This window comes from Mesocricetus auratus, unplaced genomic scaffold (assembly GCF_017639785.1).
Source record: "Mesocricetus auratus isolate SY011 unplaced genomic scaffold, BCM_Maur_2.0 Super-Scaffold_100676, whole genome shotgun sequence".
Classification (NCBI taxonomy): domain Eukaryota; kingdom Metazoa; phylum Chordata; class Mammalia; order Rodentia; family Cricetidae; genus Mesocricetus; species Mesocricetus auratus.
In genome coordinates, this window is record NW_024429266.1 from 11667867 (window position 1) to 11687177 (window position 19311).

General features: G+C 51.7%; 1 protein-coding gene and 1 long non-coding RNA gene across 3 annotated transcripts in view; one reads left to right on the forward strand and one right to left on the reverse strand.

Annotated features, from left to right (window-relative positions):
• Positions 1–19311, forward strand: part of Capn2 (calpain 2) — a 49223-nt gene that overhangs the window by 11234 nt on the left and 18678 nt on the right. Inside the window, exons 3-7 of the mRNA XM_040738406.1 lie at positions 14656–14774; positions 15326–15459; positions 16487–16655; positions 17614–17697; positions 19019–19104. Coding sequence (XP_040594340.1) covers positions 14656–14774; positions 15326–15459; positions 16487–16655; positions 17614–17697; positions 19019–19104 — 592 coding nt within the window. The remainder of the gene's footprint in view (positions 1–14655; positions 14775–15325; positions 15460–16486; positions 16656–17613; positions 17698–19018; positions 19105–19311) is intronic.
• On the reverse strand, positions 965–5961 carry LOC121136891. 2 transcript variants are annotated; one of them, XR_005874074.1, is made up of 2 exons: positions 5511–5961; positions 965–1538 (listed from the first exon to the last, which is right to left on the reverse strand). It is a non-coding gene; the product is annotated as an uncharacterized LOC121136891 (long non-coding RNA). The 2 variants fall into 2 exon arrangements; XR_005874075.1 differs by having other exon boundaries at positions 965–4325.

Sequence of the window (19311 nt, forward strand, 5' to 3'; positions counted from 1 at the left end):
GGAGCCACACCACACCCCTGTACGGCTTCAGTCATCTCATGGCCGAGAAGAATGGTCTGGGTCAGATTTTCCTAAGGCCCACACTTGCAACATTCTGTGATTTAAAAATTCCTCACCTCAGCTATGCTTGGGAGCAGAGTGCAGAGTCAACGGAGCCCTTGCTCAGCTGCAGCTCCCAACAGTGTTAGCTCCAGGGGAGGGGCTCCTATATGGAGCTTCGGCAGTAAGGACTTCATGTCCTGTGAGGTGCAGTGGGGTCCTGGCCAGACCACTGCGTGCATGGTGAGCCCCAGGAGATGGCCCATGCTGCCTGTGACCTGAGAGCAGGTGGCCTAAAAGGCAGCTGGGCAATGAGTCAGGCTAGACCAGCACTGTCCCAACAGAGCACTTAGCAATGATGCACATGTCCAGCTGCACTGTCCAATATGGTAGCCACCAGTCACATGGCTGAGTGACACTCGAAACGTGAGGAATGCAACTGAGGAACTGAACTGGGTGTTTTTTGTTTTTTTGTTTTTGTTTTTTGTGAACTGAGGTCTCACTCCATAGCTTGGGCTGGCCTCGAACTCGAGGAACAATTCCTGCCTCAGTTTCCCATGTAATGGGATTATAGGCGTGCACCCGCATGGCTGGTGGAAGAAATGAAATCATAGGTTTTATTTAAATGCAGCCAAGTGTGACAGAGGGAGGGGATTGTGCTGCAGAGGGCGGGGCTTTGGGGTCCAGCCTCCTGTCCCCGTCTTTACTCTCTGTCATGGCATGGCCCTCACGTCAGAGCCAAGCAAGGCACACATGTCAGTAACCACCTGAGAACATCAGGGTAAGAGGGAGGATTTGGGTGCCCAATGGTTAGAGGCTAGCCCCTCGCTCTGTCACTTTGAACAGCTGGAGTGCTCTTCCATTAAATGGTTGTAACTGTGCAGATGAAGTGGAGTAACTCACAGAGACCTGCCTTGCAAGAGGCTGAGGCATGGTAAAGGTTTAATAAAATCTCTGGGGGCAGGGGGCCTGAGGGGAGGATGCTCGGATGAGGTTGCACTGTCCATCTCTCATGCCTGGACGGGGCCAGCCTTAGCACTTAGCATGGTGGCCATGGCGTCAGAGAGGGTTGTGACCAAGAAGGTAGTACAGGGGAGAGCTGGAGGTTCCCCTGCTCCAGCACATTGGAGTCGTGATTCCTGCTGCTTTCTTCCCAAACCAGAGACCCATTAGTGCCACACAGACTGGGCTCCTGTGCCACACGGCTAGGGCTCTGGTGCTTGCCTCCAATACTCTGGGAATGTCAGTCAGCAGTTTCCAACTACCCGTCTGTGAAATGGGAACTGTGAGGACATCTGAATCCTTTTCCTTTCCCCACACAATACAGCATCTTGAGACGCCTGACTGAGGTGTTCCTGAGACCAGAGTCTCTGGGGGTTCCTCCATCCCTCTGAAGATCAGTGGAAAACTGGCGGTAGTCCCCGTCAGGCCAACCTTCACTCAGGTGTTTCTCCTACATGGTGTTGTCTCAGCTGAGTTCCCTTCCATCCCTCCGGGTCCTACAGAAGGGGATGAAGGGAGGGGGTTGTTGCTGAAGAGCAGGGACCCGGGAGAAGCAAGGGCTCCTCTCTCCACCTCTCCCTTCTGAGGGTGTAGGAAGGAGGCAATGAACTGGAGAAGGGGGGTTGGGCTGCCTGATGGCAAGAGGCCTGGGGCGGAGGAGGATGGGAAAGCAGCCACTGTGCCTGGGTACCAGGAGAAAACAATCCTACACCTGTGACCGTGGGGACGGCCTAAGAGGGGCAGGGCTGCAGGCAACAAGGTAAAGGAAACCTGGAGCAGATATGCCCCATTATTCCAGGACAACTGAGGGGCTTTACAGGCTTCCCCGTGACCAGACAGACTCCAGGTGAGGAAAGCCCTGGAGCAGATAGATATGTCCCATTATTCCAGGACAACTGAGGAAGGAAGGGGCTTTGCAGGCTTCCCGTGACCAGACAGACTCCAGGTGAGGAAAGCCCTGGAGCAGATAGATATGCCCCATTATTCCAGGACAACTGAGGAAGGAAGGGGCTTTGCAGGCTTCCTGAGACCAGACAGACTCCAGGTGAGGAAAGCCCTGCAGCCTCGTTTCCCTCCTCTCTGCAGGGCCTTCCCTCAGCAGGAGAGAGAAAGACTGGAATGAACTGGGGTGGGGTGGGGTCTTTGGCACAAGAGCCTGGAGGCCTTTTGTTGACGAGGAGGGGTTGGGCGGAGTGCATGCTTCCACCCTCCCCACGGTTAATGGAAATGATGATGGCACATGGGTTGGGAACTCCCATTTGGGGACGCCTTTCCTGGCCTGCTGCCAGGCTGTGGAATGAGTAACGGGAGGGAGGCCCAGAGTGACTTGTCCTCACCATGTCACAGGCCTGGCTCTGGGCTGGGGGTTTCCTCCAAAGCAGTGGTTCTCTATCAGATATGCTGCGTATCAGATACTCACATTACAACTTCGAACGGTAGCAACATTACATTTATGAATTAAAAGTGAAGTAATTCTACGGTTGGGGGTCACCACAATATGAGGAACTGAACGAAAGGGCCGCAGTGCTAGGAAGGTGAGAACCACTGCTCTAGAGAAACCCACAAGCCATCTCCAGAGGGCGCTTGAGTCGAGTCATTGGTCCTTGGCATCTCTCTTGAAGCTGAGACCTGCAGCTCTCTGAGAACTGAGGTCCCCTCCCTCTCTGGGCTGCCTTCCTCACAGGTGAGCTGGTGACTGAAGGCGGAAGTGTAGCTAGGAGCTGCTTCCTCAATCTTTATCGTTTATCCAGCTGTGGGCAAACAAGGGAGCCACTGCAGGAATGAGCCACAAAACCAGCAGGACTGGAAGCAGGCTCGCTCCTGGGTGCCGTGCTTGACATCGGGGCAGAGAATTCCCCATGGTTGGGGGTTCTTGCACACCCGGCAGCATCCTGGCCTCTACCCATCATGTGCCATAAGCACCCCCTCCCTTGGGTTAATAAAAAAATGTTGTGAGCACTGAGAATGTTCCCAGTGTGGGGAGGATGGAAAGTGCCTCAGTTGGAGTCCCCAGCAGAGGAGCGAAGGGGGAGCTGTGGAAGCCTAAAGCACCACGGGTCACCAGGCCACAGAATACCACATTGGAAATCTGGAAGTGGCGGCAAGAGGATCCCGGATGGGTGGCAGTGATCTGTGGTGACTGCCAAAGACATCTCCAACACCTGCAGCATTGCAGCAGCTTAACCCCGGAAGATTAGGGATCCAGCAACACCGCAGCCAGGGCCAGCTTACAGGGACGTTCAGCAGTGTTGGAATATTTGAGCATGTGGGAGGCCAGCACCAGGCTTCCCGCCAGCACTGGGAGGAGCCTGGCAAAGGAGGCGGCGGGGAGGACTCTGAGTCTCTGTCAGGCCTATCCATGTGCTCCTCAGTTTCTCACCTCTGGGTCCATTCTGACCACTCATCCGAAGTGTGTGGGAACACAGCTGAGGTCCAGGGTGCCCTGTAGCCTGCAGAGTGGCTGGTTATCCAGGGCATCCCGGCAGTGGACAACCCCTAGAGACTCCGTCAACCAGTGCAGCTAAATTCAAGTGCTGCAGTGTGCCCGGAGGCGCTGACAAGCGGGGACAGGTTGGTGTCCGAATGTGACGGGAAGGAGCCTCCGTCTCAGGCCCAGGCGCCAGTTCAGATTCCAGACCTGCTCTGGGGGTCTGACCCCATCTCCCCATGCTTGGCCTCTCACTGACCTTTCTAGCCTGGGCTGTGCCTGTCCCCCACGCCTTTGGCTCGTCCCTCTCCCTGAAAGTGCTCCCCCCTCAGTGCCAGCTCTGCTAAGCCTCACCCAGGCAGGGGCTTGGCATCATCATTGGGATCCAGTATCCATGGCTGCCCTTTCTGGCTGTGAGTCAGCTGCCCAGGTGCCTCGGCACAGCCTAAGACTAGAATGGAGGCAGAAGAGGGCGATGCCACCCTCCTGCTTGGGTGCATGTGACGGAAGACAGACGGAAGAAACACAAGACAGTTAAGCGAGGAAAGTGACCATGGAAGCCAGTGAGAGGCACTGAGGCCAGGGGAGGGCTCCCGGGAGGGGTGCGGATGGCTGGGCTGCGTCCTGTCTCTCTCTTCCCAGCTCAAGCACCGCCTTGGCCCGTGTTCGAAGTTTATGAACGATGGGTATCTTCCTTCCCTGGCCTTGTAAGTCACGCACACCCGTGGCAGGGCTCAGCTGAAGCAGTGGGTGGCCAGACTCTATCCACGGGCGATTTCCCCTGGGTGTGGCAAAGCTGTGCAGAGCCCAGCATGCCCTGGGTCCCCTGGATACTTTCCCACTCTGCTTCCCTTTCCTGTTTGGGAAGGAAAGATGTTGATGGCTGAAGGGAATGGAGGAGAAAACACCTCATCTCCCCCATTGGTAACTCCTACGGCAGCTGCGAACATGAGTAACCCAGCCACAGGCATTTCCCCACGGTGATGCAGGTGACCCTCGCCTGGACATGGGGCTGCCACACAGGGCACAGACACCAGGAGCACAGCTCTGGAAATTCACTACATGGCCCTGAGTGAATTTATCTTTCCAGAAGAGGGCCTGGAGCTTAAAGGAACCATTCATAAGGCCTGCCCTAAGGGAGGGTCGGCACAGCCTGTACCAACAGGGACCTGTCCTACAGGCTAGGGTGCTCAGGGAAGGACATGAGTTCGAGGGGGTGCTCATAGCAGCCTGAGCAACCAAACAATGAGCCTTTTCATCCAGGTAGACTAAGTGAGTCCCCAGGACTGAGGCCAAGGGACAGAAAAACCCAAACTCCAGCTTGAACTGCCTTTGGCCAAGCAAATTAAAGCAGAGAGAGAAAGTCTGAATTCGGAGAGCCTTAGGCCCATGTATAGAAGTGACTTAAAGGTCTCCTCTCCTCAGGTACCCCAGGCCAGAGAGATCACTGGGTAAATCAAGAGGTGCACGCTGGTCTACCTAAGCGGTTGGCTGTGGGGACCCCGCAGTGAGGACGTTGGGGAGGAAACTCATAGCACAGTCGTGGTCTCGGGAAGGAGGAAGAGGCTGGCTCCTGAGAGCCTTGCAGCCTTGTGTTCTGGCAGGGGACCAAGCAGACAGAAAAGGGACCCCAGGGGACCCAGCAAAGAAGAGACCCCAGGGGACCAAGCAGAGAAGGAACCCCAAAAGGGTCCATGGCTCTCAGGTTCAACTCTAGAAGGAGTGAAGAGGAACTCAGTTTCCCCTGAAAAAATGGTGCTGACTTTGACCTCCAAGTTGACCTTGACCTCAGTGCTGACCTTGACCTCCACACTGACCTTGACCTCCAAGTTGACCTTGACCTCAGTGCTGACCTTGACCTTTACCTTGGTGATACTTTCTGCTTGTTTGGACACCTTCACTTCCTGCAGCTTCGGAAGCACTTCCAAAGTCCCAAAGTTCCAAAGTGCAGAGCTCAGCACTCCTCTCTCCCCTCCCTTCTCACCCCCACTTCAGTCACAATCCCTCTCCCTCCTCCCACCCCCTTCTGCCTGCTTCATACCTTCCAGAACAAAATTGCCAAAGGTGGCTAAGGCTTGCACATGAGGGAAACAAAGTTCACCCAGTGTCAAGTGGCGGCTTCAGGACCCAGATCTTGGTTTCTGGCCACAGCTGTATGTCTCCATGTGCCTCCGGTGGGCCTCCTAGGTTACATCTGAGGTCTTTATCATCCGAGCTGCCTCTCTGCCGTGACTGTCCAAGACCCGCAGGCCACAGGCTCACCGGGCAGCCGTCATGTCCCGTTTGCTCCTGTTAGCAGGCACTAGGACAATGTAAGAGGGATGGGTCACACCCAGGGGAGGAAAATCCACAGGAAGTGAGAGCCTGGGTCAAGGAACTACGTGAGCCACAGCCACAGGGGAGAGAGAGGAAAGAGCCTAGAGTGCCGAGCCTTGAGAGGGTGGTGTGGAGGGTTCTGGTGTCTTCTGGTGCTGACAAACAGGTATGTGAAACATTCCAGAGAGTGAAAAACTAGAAAAGGAACCAGGTAGGCCGAGTCTCTGACGGAAGAGCCATGCCCTCTGCTTACAGCAAAACACCCTGGAGGAACCAGGCAGAAGGCAGGATTTCTCAGTGCCTCCCCAAGCAAAAGACAAAGAGGCTGGCTGTGAGGCCCCACCCACTCCCCTACCCCGGTGACTCCTCCCACCTTCCTCAGACTGTCAGTCATTTTACCTCAGAGTTTTGTAGTCCAAAGCGTCCACTGTGTTGGTACACGTAGCCCAAGTCTGGTCTTTCTATGTGGAGGAGAGTAACAGTCTTTTATCACAGAAACAAAGCCCAGTGGGAGTGGAGGCTGTGTTGGAGGACACAGTGGCCCCTGCAGCTTGGGCTGTGCAGTTTTAGTGTCTTCCCAGATGGTGTTTGACCGGCCGATGCGGGGCAGCCTGGGTGACAGACTGGCATTCTGTGGACAGTGGTTACAGGCTGCTCAGTGACCTCTGACATGTTCGGCAGCTGCCAGCCCCCACCCTTGGGAGGCATAGCTTGGGGACTCTCACAAGTGATGAGTGCTACAGTGACCCCTGTCTGAGCCTTGTCCCTGCTCATGTCCAGGGTGCAGCATGTCACAGTTGTACAGTGGCCAAGGCAGAATTTATTTATATTTACATGCGCCTCTCCTCATTCCCAGCGAGCACAGACAACAGTGTAAATATAGACAGTATGTAGCAGGACGGCCTTTAAAGGAAAACAAGCAACTATAAAGAAAATAGGGTCAGACAGATTACAGACACCTGTAATCTCTGCATTTGGTGTGGGGGGGCTGAGGCAGGAGGATTGCTGTGAATTTGAGGCCAGCTTAGGCTATTAGTGAGTTCCAGGCTAGCCTGAGCTGCAGACTTACAGATTGAGAACCTGTCTTAATAGAAAAAAAGACAGAGATCAGAAGGAAGAAAGCACCCAACCCAGGAGGAAAAGCATGGGCTCTGCCAAAGGCTCTCAGGCTGCAGCAGATGGGTGGATAGCTTTGTGGGGCTCACCCTACAGACCTGTGCGGAGGGTCGCTGGGCTCCCTGGCCAGCAGCCTAAGCAGTGCAGTGAGAAACCCTGTCTCAAAATGCAGAGTGGAGGGACCCGAGGAACAGCTCCTGAGGACGGACTTCACACACACACAAAGCTTCCTGCTCTCGTGAATGCACACAACACACACACAAACACACATACACCACAATCACACACACACACACACACACACACACACGCACGCACTCACGCAGAGCCTCCTGCTCTTGTGTGTATGCATTCACATGAGCACACATAGGCTCTGACAGCCTCCTGTTCGTATGTATGCACACCTGAACACGCACACACATCAGGTTTTCCTTTTTCTGTCAACTGTGTTTTCATTTTTCTAATGAACTTGGCCTTATGCTCTCCATTTGCTTTGCAGAAATGAGACCTTTGATCTAGGTCTGAATAAGATTTATTTTTCACGTTTTCATTAGTTTACTTTTTGTGACTTTCACCATGTAATTCCTGTATTTTGACATAGCTAAATTTATTATTTTAGACTTAAGTATTGTTAACTTAGGATTTTAAAGTGTCATGGCTTCTGTATTACAATTAGATAACCAATCTCCTCTCTAAGATTGTAACAGAATTCTCCCACTTTCTCTTCTAGAATTATTCATAGATTCACATACATACTATATTAAGTAGTTCCATGATATAAACATTAAAATATACAAATGCGTTAATAAGAGAACAAATTATACAAATGGATAGTTTACCATAGTTATGAATATATATGTGTAAATATACATTTAAGCTTCATAATGACTGTTTATATATGAATATTGACCATTTATCATTTATTTTGGTTTTTAAAGTACTTACCTGTGGGGGGCACTCGAGTGTGGAGGTCAGAGGACAGCTTGTGGGAGTCGGTTCTCTCCGTCCTCCGTGTGGGTTCTGGGGATCAAACCCAGGTCTTAGGGAGAAAGGTCTTTGCCTGCAGAGTCATCTCACAGCCCTGTTCTTTGGCTCTGTTTTCAGAGATTTTAACCATGGTCTCTGTCACTTAGCTCTGTTGCTTAGGGGGATTTGAGGCGGAAGGCAGCGTGGCAGGAGCATGTGGGAGGCAGGAGTCCAGGGGCTGGGGAGCTCTTCTGCCTAGGTTCCCAGCACTAAATTACAAGGTGTGCCTTTACTCCAGGCCTCCTTTAGAGACTGTTTTCCGGCGGTGCCTCACACTTAATGATCCTTATAAACCTGGGTGTCAACTGGATCCCAATGTTTATGTTTTTATTGGGACCATATTGTTTATAGGGCAATTTAAGAGGAAAAGACATTTTTATGGTAATGAATCTTTATAACTGATAATATGGGCTTCTTTTAAAATTAGGACAGATGATGGTCTCCGCCCCACAGGCAGGCTCCTCCTGTACATCTTTGGAGTTGTTAGTAAAAACCAACAGTTGCCCATTGCTCTTCTCTGGATCCTGACCTGCAGGGCCATTGCCAGAATTCTAAAGTCCTGTACCATGTCACCACAAGGGAGCCACCATCAGATGAACCAGGGAAAACATGACCTGGTTTCTGGTCTCCAAGTCCCCCATTGGCTAAACCATACCAGCAGCCATTGCCCCTGGGTCTACTGGTCAGGGGGCTCCTAAGCAGAGAACAGGTTGGAGGGTATAAACTAAATACAGAGGCAGGCAGAGGGTATTGACCAGGGGCTCAGCCTCTGCCCACCATACTCTGGCTCCAGAGACAAGTGTTTCTGTGCTGAGATAAAGGGAGTAATTTGGGAACCCAAAAATAGTCCTCAGGAAATGAAGCATAAACATGCTTTGTACCTGTGGAACAACAGTGACTTCCAGGAGAGGAAGACTGGAGTTTGGGTCACTCAAGGAATACTGCGAAGAGACGGCCCTTCCCCCAGGAGTGGGCCAAGCTCTGAGGCCACCTCACCCTTCCTCCCCCCAGTTTCTTCCCGTAACAACTGAAGAGCAGATCCCCATGAGGATCACTGTGCTCAAGTCTCAGGTCTCTTACAGGTGCAGGTTAAAACCTACATATTTTTTTCTCACGCTCCAGCCTTGTGGCCACATTCCAGGGGCCTCCACCCCTGGTCCCTAAAGGCATCCTTTAGGGTGTTCCTGGAGCTAAAACAGATTAGTCATATGCCCCTTTGTAGCCTTTGAGTTAATCTGGTCATCAGACCCCTCCCAAACTAGCCAGCTGGCTTATTACCTACACAGGTTGTAACTGCACCAAGCAAGTTTTCCTGAGAAGGAGCCCCAGGGACATCTCCAACTAGGGCACCTGTCAGTCATTGGGATTATCCAGAAGGGTCGTGTTTCCATAAAATGTTTTGCAGAAGGTGGATTCTGAGCTTGGTGAGGAAAATCAAGAGTGGGTGGGACCAAAGGAGGAGGTCTCTCTTGATAAAACTGCATGACTGCTGCCCTGAGGACCAACTTTCCCACAAAGTTACAGGTGGAATGGGTAGACCACAGAGACATACTCGGGTCACCTCTCAAGGACTAAAGTCCCAGGCACTGCTCTTTGAACTGGGTGACTCCGGAAGTGACACCAGCCTGTTTGCAAAGCCGAGCATGAAAGAGATGAAATGAGCAGGCATCGGTGGCGGGTGTTCACTGGCTGGGACCTGTGAGTGAGCCACTGCGCCCACTGAAACCCGTTTCAGCAGTGAAATAGGACACGGGTATTTCCCTGCACTGTGTAATGGCCGTGAAAGGACACTGTGAAAACATATGCAAATACGTAGACGGGCCTGGCACTTGGTAGCCTTTGGGCATGTCAGCTGAACTGTCATTGCGTAAAGACTGATGCCAGGAAAGCAAATATGAATCAGTATTTTTTAAAAAATTGGGACTTGGAGCTTCCCAACGTATTTAAAATATTCTGCTGCAGGGGATGAGGGAGGAAGAAGGAAACCAATATGAGATGGGGTTTCAAGTGTTTCCACTCTATTAGGAACCAACATAGTTTCCTCCCGGCCTCTAAAGTTCCCTCACTGGACTTCAGAATTTGAAAAAATAAATGTGTGACTGTAAGATTTAGTGTGGCTGTAAGGTTTATATGACTTGAGCAGGGTGTGGTGGGGCACATCTGTAACCCCACCATGTAGGAGTGTGGAGCTGGAGAACTTTGAGTTCTTGGCTAGCCTATGCTGCACAGTGAGCATAGGCTAGCCAAGAACTCAAAGTTGTTTCAACAAACCTAAAATGCACATCATATGGTTTTTCTTGCCTTGGCTATGACCTTAGTGTCATTTTCTTGTCTTTGTAGTGATAACCTTTCATGTTGTCCTGATGAATTACCTTGCACTGAAGAGATAGGTTTTAATATTTCATAAATGTGGTGGTTTACATAGCAATGGCAACATGAGCTCATGTATTTAAATGCTCAGTTACTAGTGAGCAACACTATTTGAAAGGATTATAAAGGTTAGGAGGTATGGCCTTGTTGGAGGAAGTGCATCACTGGAGGGGTGGGCTTCGGGGTTTCAGAAGCCCAAGACAGCCCCCCCCCTCTCTCTCTCCCTCCCTCTCTCTCCCTCCCTCCCTCTCTCTCTCCCTCCCTCCCTCCCTCCCTCCCTCTCTCTCTCTCTCTGTCTCTCTGAGTCTACAGACGGGATGTAGCTCTCAGGTCCTGCTTCAGTGCCATGCCTGCCCCCATGCTCTCTGCCATGGTGATAATGGACTAAGCCATGATCCCTGCCATGGTGATAATGGACTAAGCCATGCTCTCTGCCATGGTGATAATGGACTAAGCCATGCTCTCTGCCATGGTGATAATGGACTAAGCCATGATCCCTGCCATGGTGGCAATGGACTAAGCCATGATCCCTGCCATGGTGATAATGGACTAAGCCATGCTCTCTGCCATGGTGATAATGGACTAAGCCATGATCTCTGCCATGGTGATAATGGACTAAGCCATGATCCCTGCCATGGTGGCAATGGACTAAGCCATGATCCCTGCCATGGTGATAATGGACTAAGCCATGCTCTCTGCCATGGTGACAATGGACTAAGCCTCTAAAACCATAGGCCAGCCCCCAGTTAAATGCTTTCTTTCATAAGAGTTGCCTTGGCCGTGGTGTCTGTTCACAGCAAAAGAACAGTGGCTGGGGCAATGAACCAATGCATTAGGTTATTAAAATGCAGGGTTAAAGGGCATTGTTAGTGTGTTCTTCCTTAGTGCTGAGTTTGATTTGTAGTTGAGTGTTCCTAGTGGGAACTGGGTACTCTTGATCAAAAAGAAATTACTACCATGCTATTCTGAAATGAAATCCAAGGTTTGGCTGGTCATGATAGCTCATAGCTTTAGTTACAGCACTGGAGAGGAAGAGGCAGGCAGAGATCTGTGAGTCTGAGACCAGCCTGCTTTACATATCAAGTTCCAAGCCAGTCAGAGTTGCATATGAGACCTTGTCTCAAGAAAACAAAACAAAAAACAATCCAGGGTTTGAGCTCTGAGAATATGTATACGAGACCTACCAAACACCTCCTCCAATGACTTCCTGACATTTTCGATAAGAACAAAGATAAACATCGCATGAAGGCTGTGATGAGGTCCTAAAAAATCCAGAACATTCCTTTACAGCTTTAAAGGTATTGCACAAGTGTTACATGCCTGCTAGGTTTTTGTTTGGTTTTGGGGGGTTTTGTTTGTTTGTTTGTTTTGAGACTGGGTTTCACTGTGTAACAGTCCTGGCTGTCCTGGAACTCATTCTGTAGACCAGGCTGACCTCGAACTCACAGAGATCCGCCTGTCCCTGCCTCCCAAGTGCTGGGACTGAAGGCGTGCGCCACCACCTCCTGGCATTGCCTGTCAGTTTTTAAACTCCAGCTGGTAGGAAGAACAAGTGGCGGTGTCTGGGCTGTGGAGCTAAGCAGGTAGTCTAGTCTAGAGCCACTGCTTCATACCCAGGGAGCCCTCTAGGATCATGACCCTCTGAGAGGAAAGAGGATAGCAAGTGATGAGCAAAGCTGTCCTCACCAAAGGCAGGCTGAGAAGAGGCTAATTCCCACGGGCTGAGCTCGAGATGTGTTTCTGGGTCATAAGAAAACCAGAAGACATAAAGCATCACCACTGATCTCCAAGACATGGCCAGAGCACACATGGCTGCAGGTTAGCAGTAATGGGAACTGTGTGCAAACCTAATCTGAACACTGACGTAGATGTGTAAATTACAAATGAACAAATATAGTGTTGCTTTCACGAATTCAGTCAGAGTCATTGTTCCCTGAATAGCACATCGGTCACGGCAGTGACCTCCGAGATTATAAAGACAATGGACTGGCCCCGAACACACGCTTGTGTTTCCATGTGGGTGCTGATGTGAAGGCATTGATTGCTGGGGCTGCGGGAATCTAAAGATGGTCACCGATGGACTCGGGCAGTACCAGGGACCCCCTAGGCAGATGCGCAGGGTTTGATGCCATATTACATAGGATCTGTGGAGTTCCTGGCTCGGGTCTGACTCATTATAGTTGGGTCCTTTCACACACACACACACACACACACACACACACACACACACACACACACACACACACACCACCCCCAGGCTTTCTTCCTTCAAGTGTCATGGATAGACTCAAATCTAAGCAGCTTGCAAGATTCTAGAAAATCCAATTATCTCAAAGAAAGCTAGAATCAGAGGCATTGCCCAGCTCCTAAAGAGGCTGGAAGAAGAGGAGGGACAGGGTAAAAGGGACTCCTACTCCTGCAGGAACAGCTGGTGCCTGGTGAACTGGTCCTTCGGTAGAGGAGTTCAAAGGACTTGAATGAGAGAGTGGCAGATCTCAGAAAACTCAAAGGTCTTTTTGGTCACTAAATCCACACACAGGCCCATTCAAGGCACCACCTGGGATTACATGGGAAAGCACCCCCAGGAAAGCACCCCTAGACAGATGTCCATCCCTCCCAATCCTCAGCGTCACCCAATTGCCAGAGCTAAAAATAGTCACTACCAAATTTCTTGAGGTCTTCCTAACCTCTGTGTGTCAGTCTCCAGTTTGGGCTGTATAATGGCTTCACTGAGTCAAAGGGTTCCTTCGGAAGTCCGACGGCCAATAAAATCCCCTAGCAATGAAGCAGCAGAACCTCGCAGCCCAGCGTGCTGGGTAAGGACACAGGGCTTGATCAGTTCATGTGACTGAAAAACTTCGATCCAGGCCTGGTTTCAGGCACATCCTGATTCAGGGACCTGGCTTGTCCGGTGGCTGTCATTTCTTCATCAGCATTGGCAGAGTTTCGGGTCCACTCTGCAGAGGTGGGATGGTGTCAGCTCTTCAGCCCATATACATCTCTATAGATGCAATGCAGAGGAGGCCACCTGCCCCTTCCTCCCCAAGCTCAACTGGGCTCATTACACTTTGCTCCTGAGCCTGCCACTGAAGTCAAGCAATGCCCATTGTCCCAGTGCTCATCTGGAAATGGGGACAGGGCCGTAGCTACTGAACCTTGGAGACAGAGTCCAGGGAAGGTCTTGGTGTCACTAGGAGGACAGCGAATGGCCGTGAGTGGAAAACTACAGCATCCGCAGTGTAGCACCGCCCACCCGATTACAGGAGCAACAGGGGTTGATTTCTTTTGATTACACGCTGACTAATTGGGGAGGCTGTGTGTTCACTCACCATTCACTGCCACTATATGTCATAGCATATCCAGGCCTCGAAGGGCTGAAAGCAGTTGTGTCAGCAGCAGCATCTAGCTCAGGTTCCAGCAGGATTTGCTTACTAGCCAACCAGAATTCAGAACTCCATAAATGTCATCACTATTTTTAAAAGTCAAGCTATCCTCTATGGTGGAAAATTATATGCAAATGCTCCTTCTGTAAGACTGCAGTAAACATCTCCATACCCTTCCCAGTTCCCCCTTTGTTGGTATTTTGTGCTGAACGGTATCCCTGTCTGCAAACTGTGCTGTGCTGGTGCTGGACCGGGCTATTTGTAACCGCAGGAAATGACCCGTGCTTGGTGCACGAAGCTCCTGCAGTGGGCACCAATGAGGACTGCATGCTCTAAACAAAGGAGGGGCCTGAGGCTCAGAGGCCTCATCTCTTTGCCCCTGTCCCTGTTCAGCCCCTTCTGTGTCCACATCCCAGAAGTGAGCTCTGCCCCTGCTCAGGACCCCTGGGAGTCAGTCTGAGCTCATGCGTACCGGTTCATGGCGGTCCGCTGCATTGCTGCATACTTCCATGATCACGCTGCCTGACAGCATCTTCCTCGTCTCTGAGTCCTTCTCCTGAGAGATGTGAAATGTCAGCCCCTTCCTCCTGCTGCTGCATTTTCTTCCTCTCATTCAAACCCCTCTTCTCAGGAAGCCTCTGCTGCCCAGTCAGGTCCATTCATCAGTAGATGGTCACAGCTCCTGTGTGCCAGCCACAGGGCTGGGCTCCAAGGACACAGTTCGGTCGGTCACCACAGAGTTCTGAGTTTCTCAGAGAATGATCCTCTCTCCTTGCTCCCTGCCATTTCTCCCTTAGCAGAGCCACTGAAATCTCCCCCAATCTAGCTGGCCTATCCCTCAGACGAGGACTATCTGAAACACCACTCTGTCTGTCCAAGGGTAATGCTGGGTTTCAAGCCCACCGCTGCAGGAAGAAGACTTAGCATCCTCCAGGAACTAAGATCTGACCAGCGCTCTTGGTTTTGTGTTCTCAGGGGACTGCTGGCTGCTGGCTGCCATCGCTTCCCTCACCCTGAATGAAGAAGTCCTGGCTCGGGTTGTGCCCCTAGATCAGAGCTTCCAGGAGAACTATGCTGGTATCTTCCACTTCCAGGTAAATTAAGAGTTGGCTTAGGCCCCTCCTCACCAGACTCAGGGGCTCAAGAGTCCCCTGGTGTGGCTGGCTCCTCAGCTCCTCAGTCCCTGGTGGTTTGCAAGCTCCTGAGTTCAGCGCTGTTCGGCAGAGGATGCTGGGAGAGAGCTATAATACTTTCCCGACCTGCCCATGATGTGAGATTCCATCAAAATGGCTGAGAGGGGAGTGGGAGTAGCTCATGGAGGTAGAGCTCAGTATACAGGAGGTAATGTGTTCATGAAGTAATCCACAAGTTTTTTAAAAAAGCATTATTTGAAGTTTGAGATAAAAGTTAAAGCACCTCCTCCTTTTATGATGGCATATGAGAAATGATATTTTAAAAAGAAGTGCGTGTGGTTTTGGCGACACAGACAAGCTCTACGGTCCTCTCTTGCTTGGCGAGGGGTATGCCTACCGCCGGAGACTGAAGAGCATTGAGGGAGCCTACAAGGGGCTGGTTGGGAGAGAGCGGGCTGAGGCTGAAGCTCGGAGTCCCAGCGCCACCCTCCCTTGCCCTCCTTGTCCTGCAGTTCTGGCAATATGGAGAATGGGTGGAGGTGGTGGTAGACGACAGGCTGCCCACGAAGGATGGGGAGCTGCTCTTTGTACACTCTGCTGAAGGGAGCGAGTTCTGGAGCGCCCTGCTGGAGAAGGCCTACGCCAAGTAAGTAGCCACACCCTTCCCAAGACCCTATCCTGCCCCTGCTTGCCCTGGACTCCAAAACAGCAGGAGCTATTCAGGGGGGGGGCTGTTTTGAGTAGAAGTTCTGTTCTATAAAAGGATGACTTTGGCCCAAACTGGGCTCTTAATTTGAGGAGGTAATGTGGGCATGGTGCCTGGTCACATGACCTACTGATAAATGACAGTCATTGCTGTTTTTAACCAAGTGAACCAGAACATTCTGGGGCTGACTGCTCCGGCCTTGAGAAGAAACTCTGTTTCTTTGGTGGGCCCCATTGCATCTTATCAACTGAAAAGAGCAAAAGGTTTGTCAATGGGCAAGGCTACCCATTGCAGAGGTAGGAAAATTGTGGGTACTCGCCCAGAATAAACCCCTGACTGGTAAGAATGGTTTCCCAGTTCCAGTCCTAGCTACATCTCACCCAACTTGCCCAAAGTTGTGCTGGGTGTCAGCCCTCTGCAGAGGGGACTTGGTTACTGGTGCTACCAGCCCCCGACATCAAGAGGAGCCAGTTTTAGCAGCCGGTGGGTTTAGAATCCCCACAGCCCTGGGCTAGAAAGGAACAAGGAGGCTTCATGTCCTCGGCTCAACGACTGATGGAAAAGTGTACAAGTAACCTCAGGAACCACCTTGTGCTTCTCAGGGAAGCTGGGTTCATGATTGAGTGTCTTTTTAAGCATGTAACTGTCAGTCAATTAGCCAACCTCCTTTTGTGTCAGTGGGAGAGTTGATACCAGAGGCTGGATCAGATCATGGCTAAGCTCTTCTAACTCCAGGGTGCCATACAATTTTGAAAACATGTCATAGCCATGGAGTAAATGTAATTAGGGAGAGAGTGCCTAGCCTCCCTGGGCATCCCAATTTGGAGACAAAGACAAGGAGAAGGAAAGAGGAGGTCCCATGAGGGAGGTGACCTGCGTTGGAATGGGACAGCACTTTTGGGGGATGAGGACGCACAGTCCCCTGCATCAAGGGCATCGAGTGGCAGTGTGCACCCCCCTCCTTCAGGATCAATGGGTGCTATGAAGCACTCTCAGGCGGTGCCACCACGGAGGGCTTTGAAGACTTCACAGGAGGCATTGCTGAGTGGTATGAGTTGAGGAAGCCTCCTCCCAACTTGTTCAAGATCATTCAGAAGGCTCTGCAGAAAGGCTCTCTGCTCGGCTGCTCCATCGACGTAAGTGCTCACCACCCTGGACACACCCAGTCTGCTGTAGCTAAGGGGAAGCCCTGACAGCACCCAGGGGCTATTGCAGACGTTAGCGCAGCCCCTGTTCACCATGCTGCCCATCACTAGAAGCCAGGGGCTGCTAGGCGATAGCCAGGCTGTCTGGGAATGCATTCAGTATAGAGATGGTGTCCCCAGCCCATTTTCCATTCTAACACCGCTCTGAATCACGCAACTCACAGAACCCAGCTCCCAGGAAAGACCCCCAACCCCCTTCTGCTGGTCTCAGACCTTCTCCCCCACCTTCAGGGCTGTTTGAGCAGCCCAGCAGCTTCTCACTCTGTCCCAGTGCCCCTGGGACCTGGAGAAGACTTCAGAGAGTACCAGAAGGAATTGTTCACCCAAAATAGCTTTGCAGGCAAACCTCAGCAACAAGGGAGATGTCGGGAAGTGGACATGGGAGGTGGGGACTGGGCATGGGGGATGGGGAGCGGGCATGGGGGATGGGGAGCTGGCATGGGGAGTGGGCATGGCCCAGGCCCCAGGAGTTTCCCAAGGCAGTGCCCAAATAGTGGGAAAGAAGTGGTTTTAAGGAATTAGCGATCCAACTCTCGGTTCTGAACTGAGGCTGGAGATAAAATGTGCAAAAGAGCTGGGCGGGGTGGCGTGGGAGACCAGAGCATCTTGGCCACAGATGCCCATTGGGTGTGTGTCATTAGGGCCCCCACGGGCCCTTGTCACGAAAGGGAGCCCCCTCACGCCCTCTCCATCCAGAAGATGGCTGGGGGAGCGGGAATGGGTGTGCCAACTTGCTCCTTGGCGATCAACAACTGAAAGTGACACGGGGCTTCCCCAGGTGGCAGGATGGATGTGCAGGGTTCCCCAGACTGGGCCCCGCCCCCGTGCCTTGTGCGTTCCCTTGGGCGGTTTGTATTAGAGTTGGAGCAGCTGCTAACTGTGTTTGCAGATCACCAGTGCGGCGGATTCGGAGGCCGTCACATACCAGAAGTTGGTGAAAGGACATGCGTACTCCGTCACTGGAGCCGAGGAGGTACTGGCCCTCGGGGAGTCCTTTCCCCCACCCCCACCCCAGCACCCAAGCACATGGCTGTCCTGGGTGGGGCCTCTAGGCCCGCATCAGCCCAGCGCGCGCTGCCCCCTGCTGGCCACAGCTGCTACTGCAGGCGTCCTTATATTCAAGAGATAACAGATTTAATGCCTGAGTCAGCTTTTAAAACAAAACCCAAAGACAGCACTTTGCATCTGTATGGTATTTTATACTCTTCAAAACACTGTAGAGGGCATGGTGCTTCATACCTGTAATCCTAGCTTTTGTCTCCCGTATGCTAGAGTTTTGTGGGGTTTTAAAAAAAATTTTATGTGTATTTCAACATTGCTAAGTTTTGCCACATATTCTGTCTCCATTTGCATGGCCGTTTTTTCCTTCCGAGCCTTTTACAAGTAAGCTGCAGGTATGGTGGTATGGGCCTTTAGACCCAGTTACTTCAGTGCCGAGAAGGAGGGTCACTTGAAGCCATGTGTTCAGGGCCAGCCTGGATAACCCAATGGAACCTTGTCTTAAAACAAAACAAATAAGCAAAAAAACCTTTTCATCCAGTGCCTTTAAGCAAGTGAGAAAACTTTTTCTGAGAGCCCTGAAGTAATCCTATTCCAGCTAGTTAACTGAGGCTTATCCGTAACACCCCGCACACAGACACCAGGGTATCCCAGGCTGTTTACACCTCAGGCTGCTGAAAATGACTAAAGCCAGACCCTGGGAGCCTTAATTCTCGTTTTCCTTGGTTTAGTTATTTACTTTTGATCTGGAGAGGTGGTTTGTTGGCATGGAGTCTCAGTACATAGATCTATCTGGCTTCCCTGGAATTTGGGGTGCGGCCTCCTGGGTGCCTGGAGTTTAATTGTCATTTTCCAAACCCGGGCAGCAGTGACAGTCTGAGGGTCAAGCCCCTCCAATCCTGCATGTGTAGGGGGAGTTTTCTGTCGGACTGCCCACCAGCTCCCAAATAACCACACACAGACTTAATTATAAATGCTTGACTGATAGCTCAGGCCTGTTTTTAGCCGGCTCTTATAACTTAAATGAACCCATTTCTATTCACCCATGTGCCGCCCCGAGGCTCCTTTACCTCTTGTCTGTACTTCCCACCCTGCTCGCTCTGCATCTCGTGGCATCTCCTCTGACCCTGCCTTCTTCTCCCCAGCTCTGTCTCTGCCCCCGAAACCCTGCCTAGCTAGCAGCCGATGAGCTTTTTCTTAATTAATAGATGTGAGCAGCATGCCTTCACAGTGTACAGAAGGGTTACCCGCAGCATGCCTGGTTCTCAGCCTCTCTGCCTCCTTGGATCCTTCAGGTTGAAAGCTCAGGAAGCCTGCAGAAATTGATCAGGATCCGGAACCCCTGGGGACAAGTAGAGTGGACCGGGAAGTGGAATGACAAGTGAGCCAGGGTTCAGGGAGAGGGGGTCAGAGTACGGGGTGTGCCGGGATGCGGGGCGGAGGGGGGCAGGGTGCATGCGTTCTATTAGGAACCCAGAGAGGAGGCACTGTGTGCGGTACCAAGGACTGAGGTTCTGTGGTCACTCACTGATCACATCACGTAGGCCCCAGGACTGTGCCCTTTAAAGGGTTTTGTAATCAGGAACGC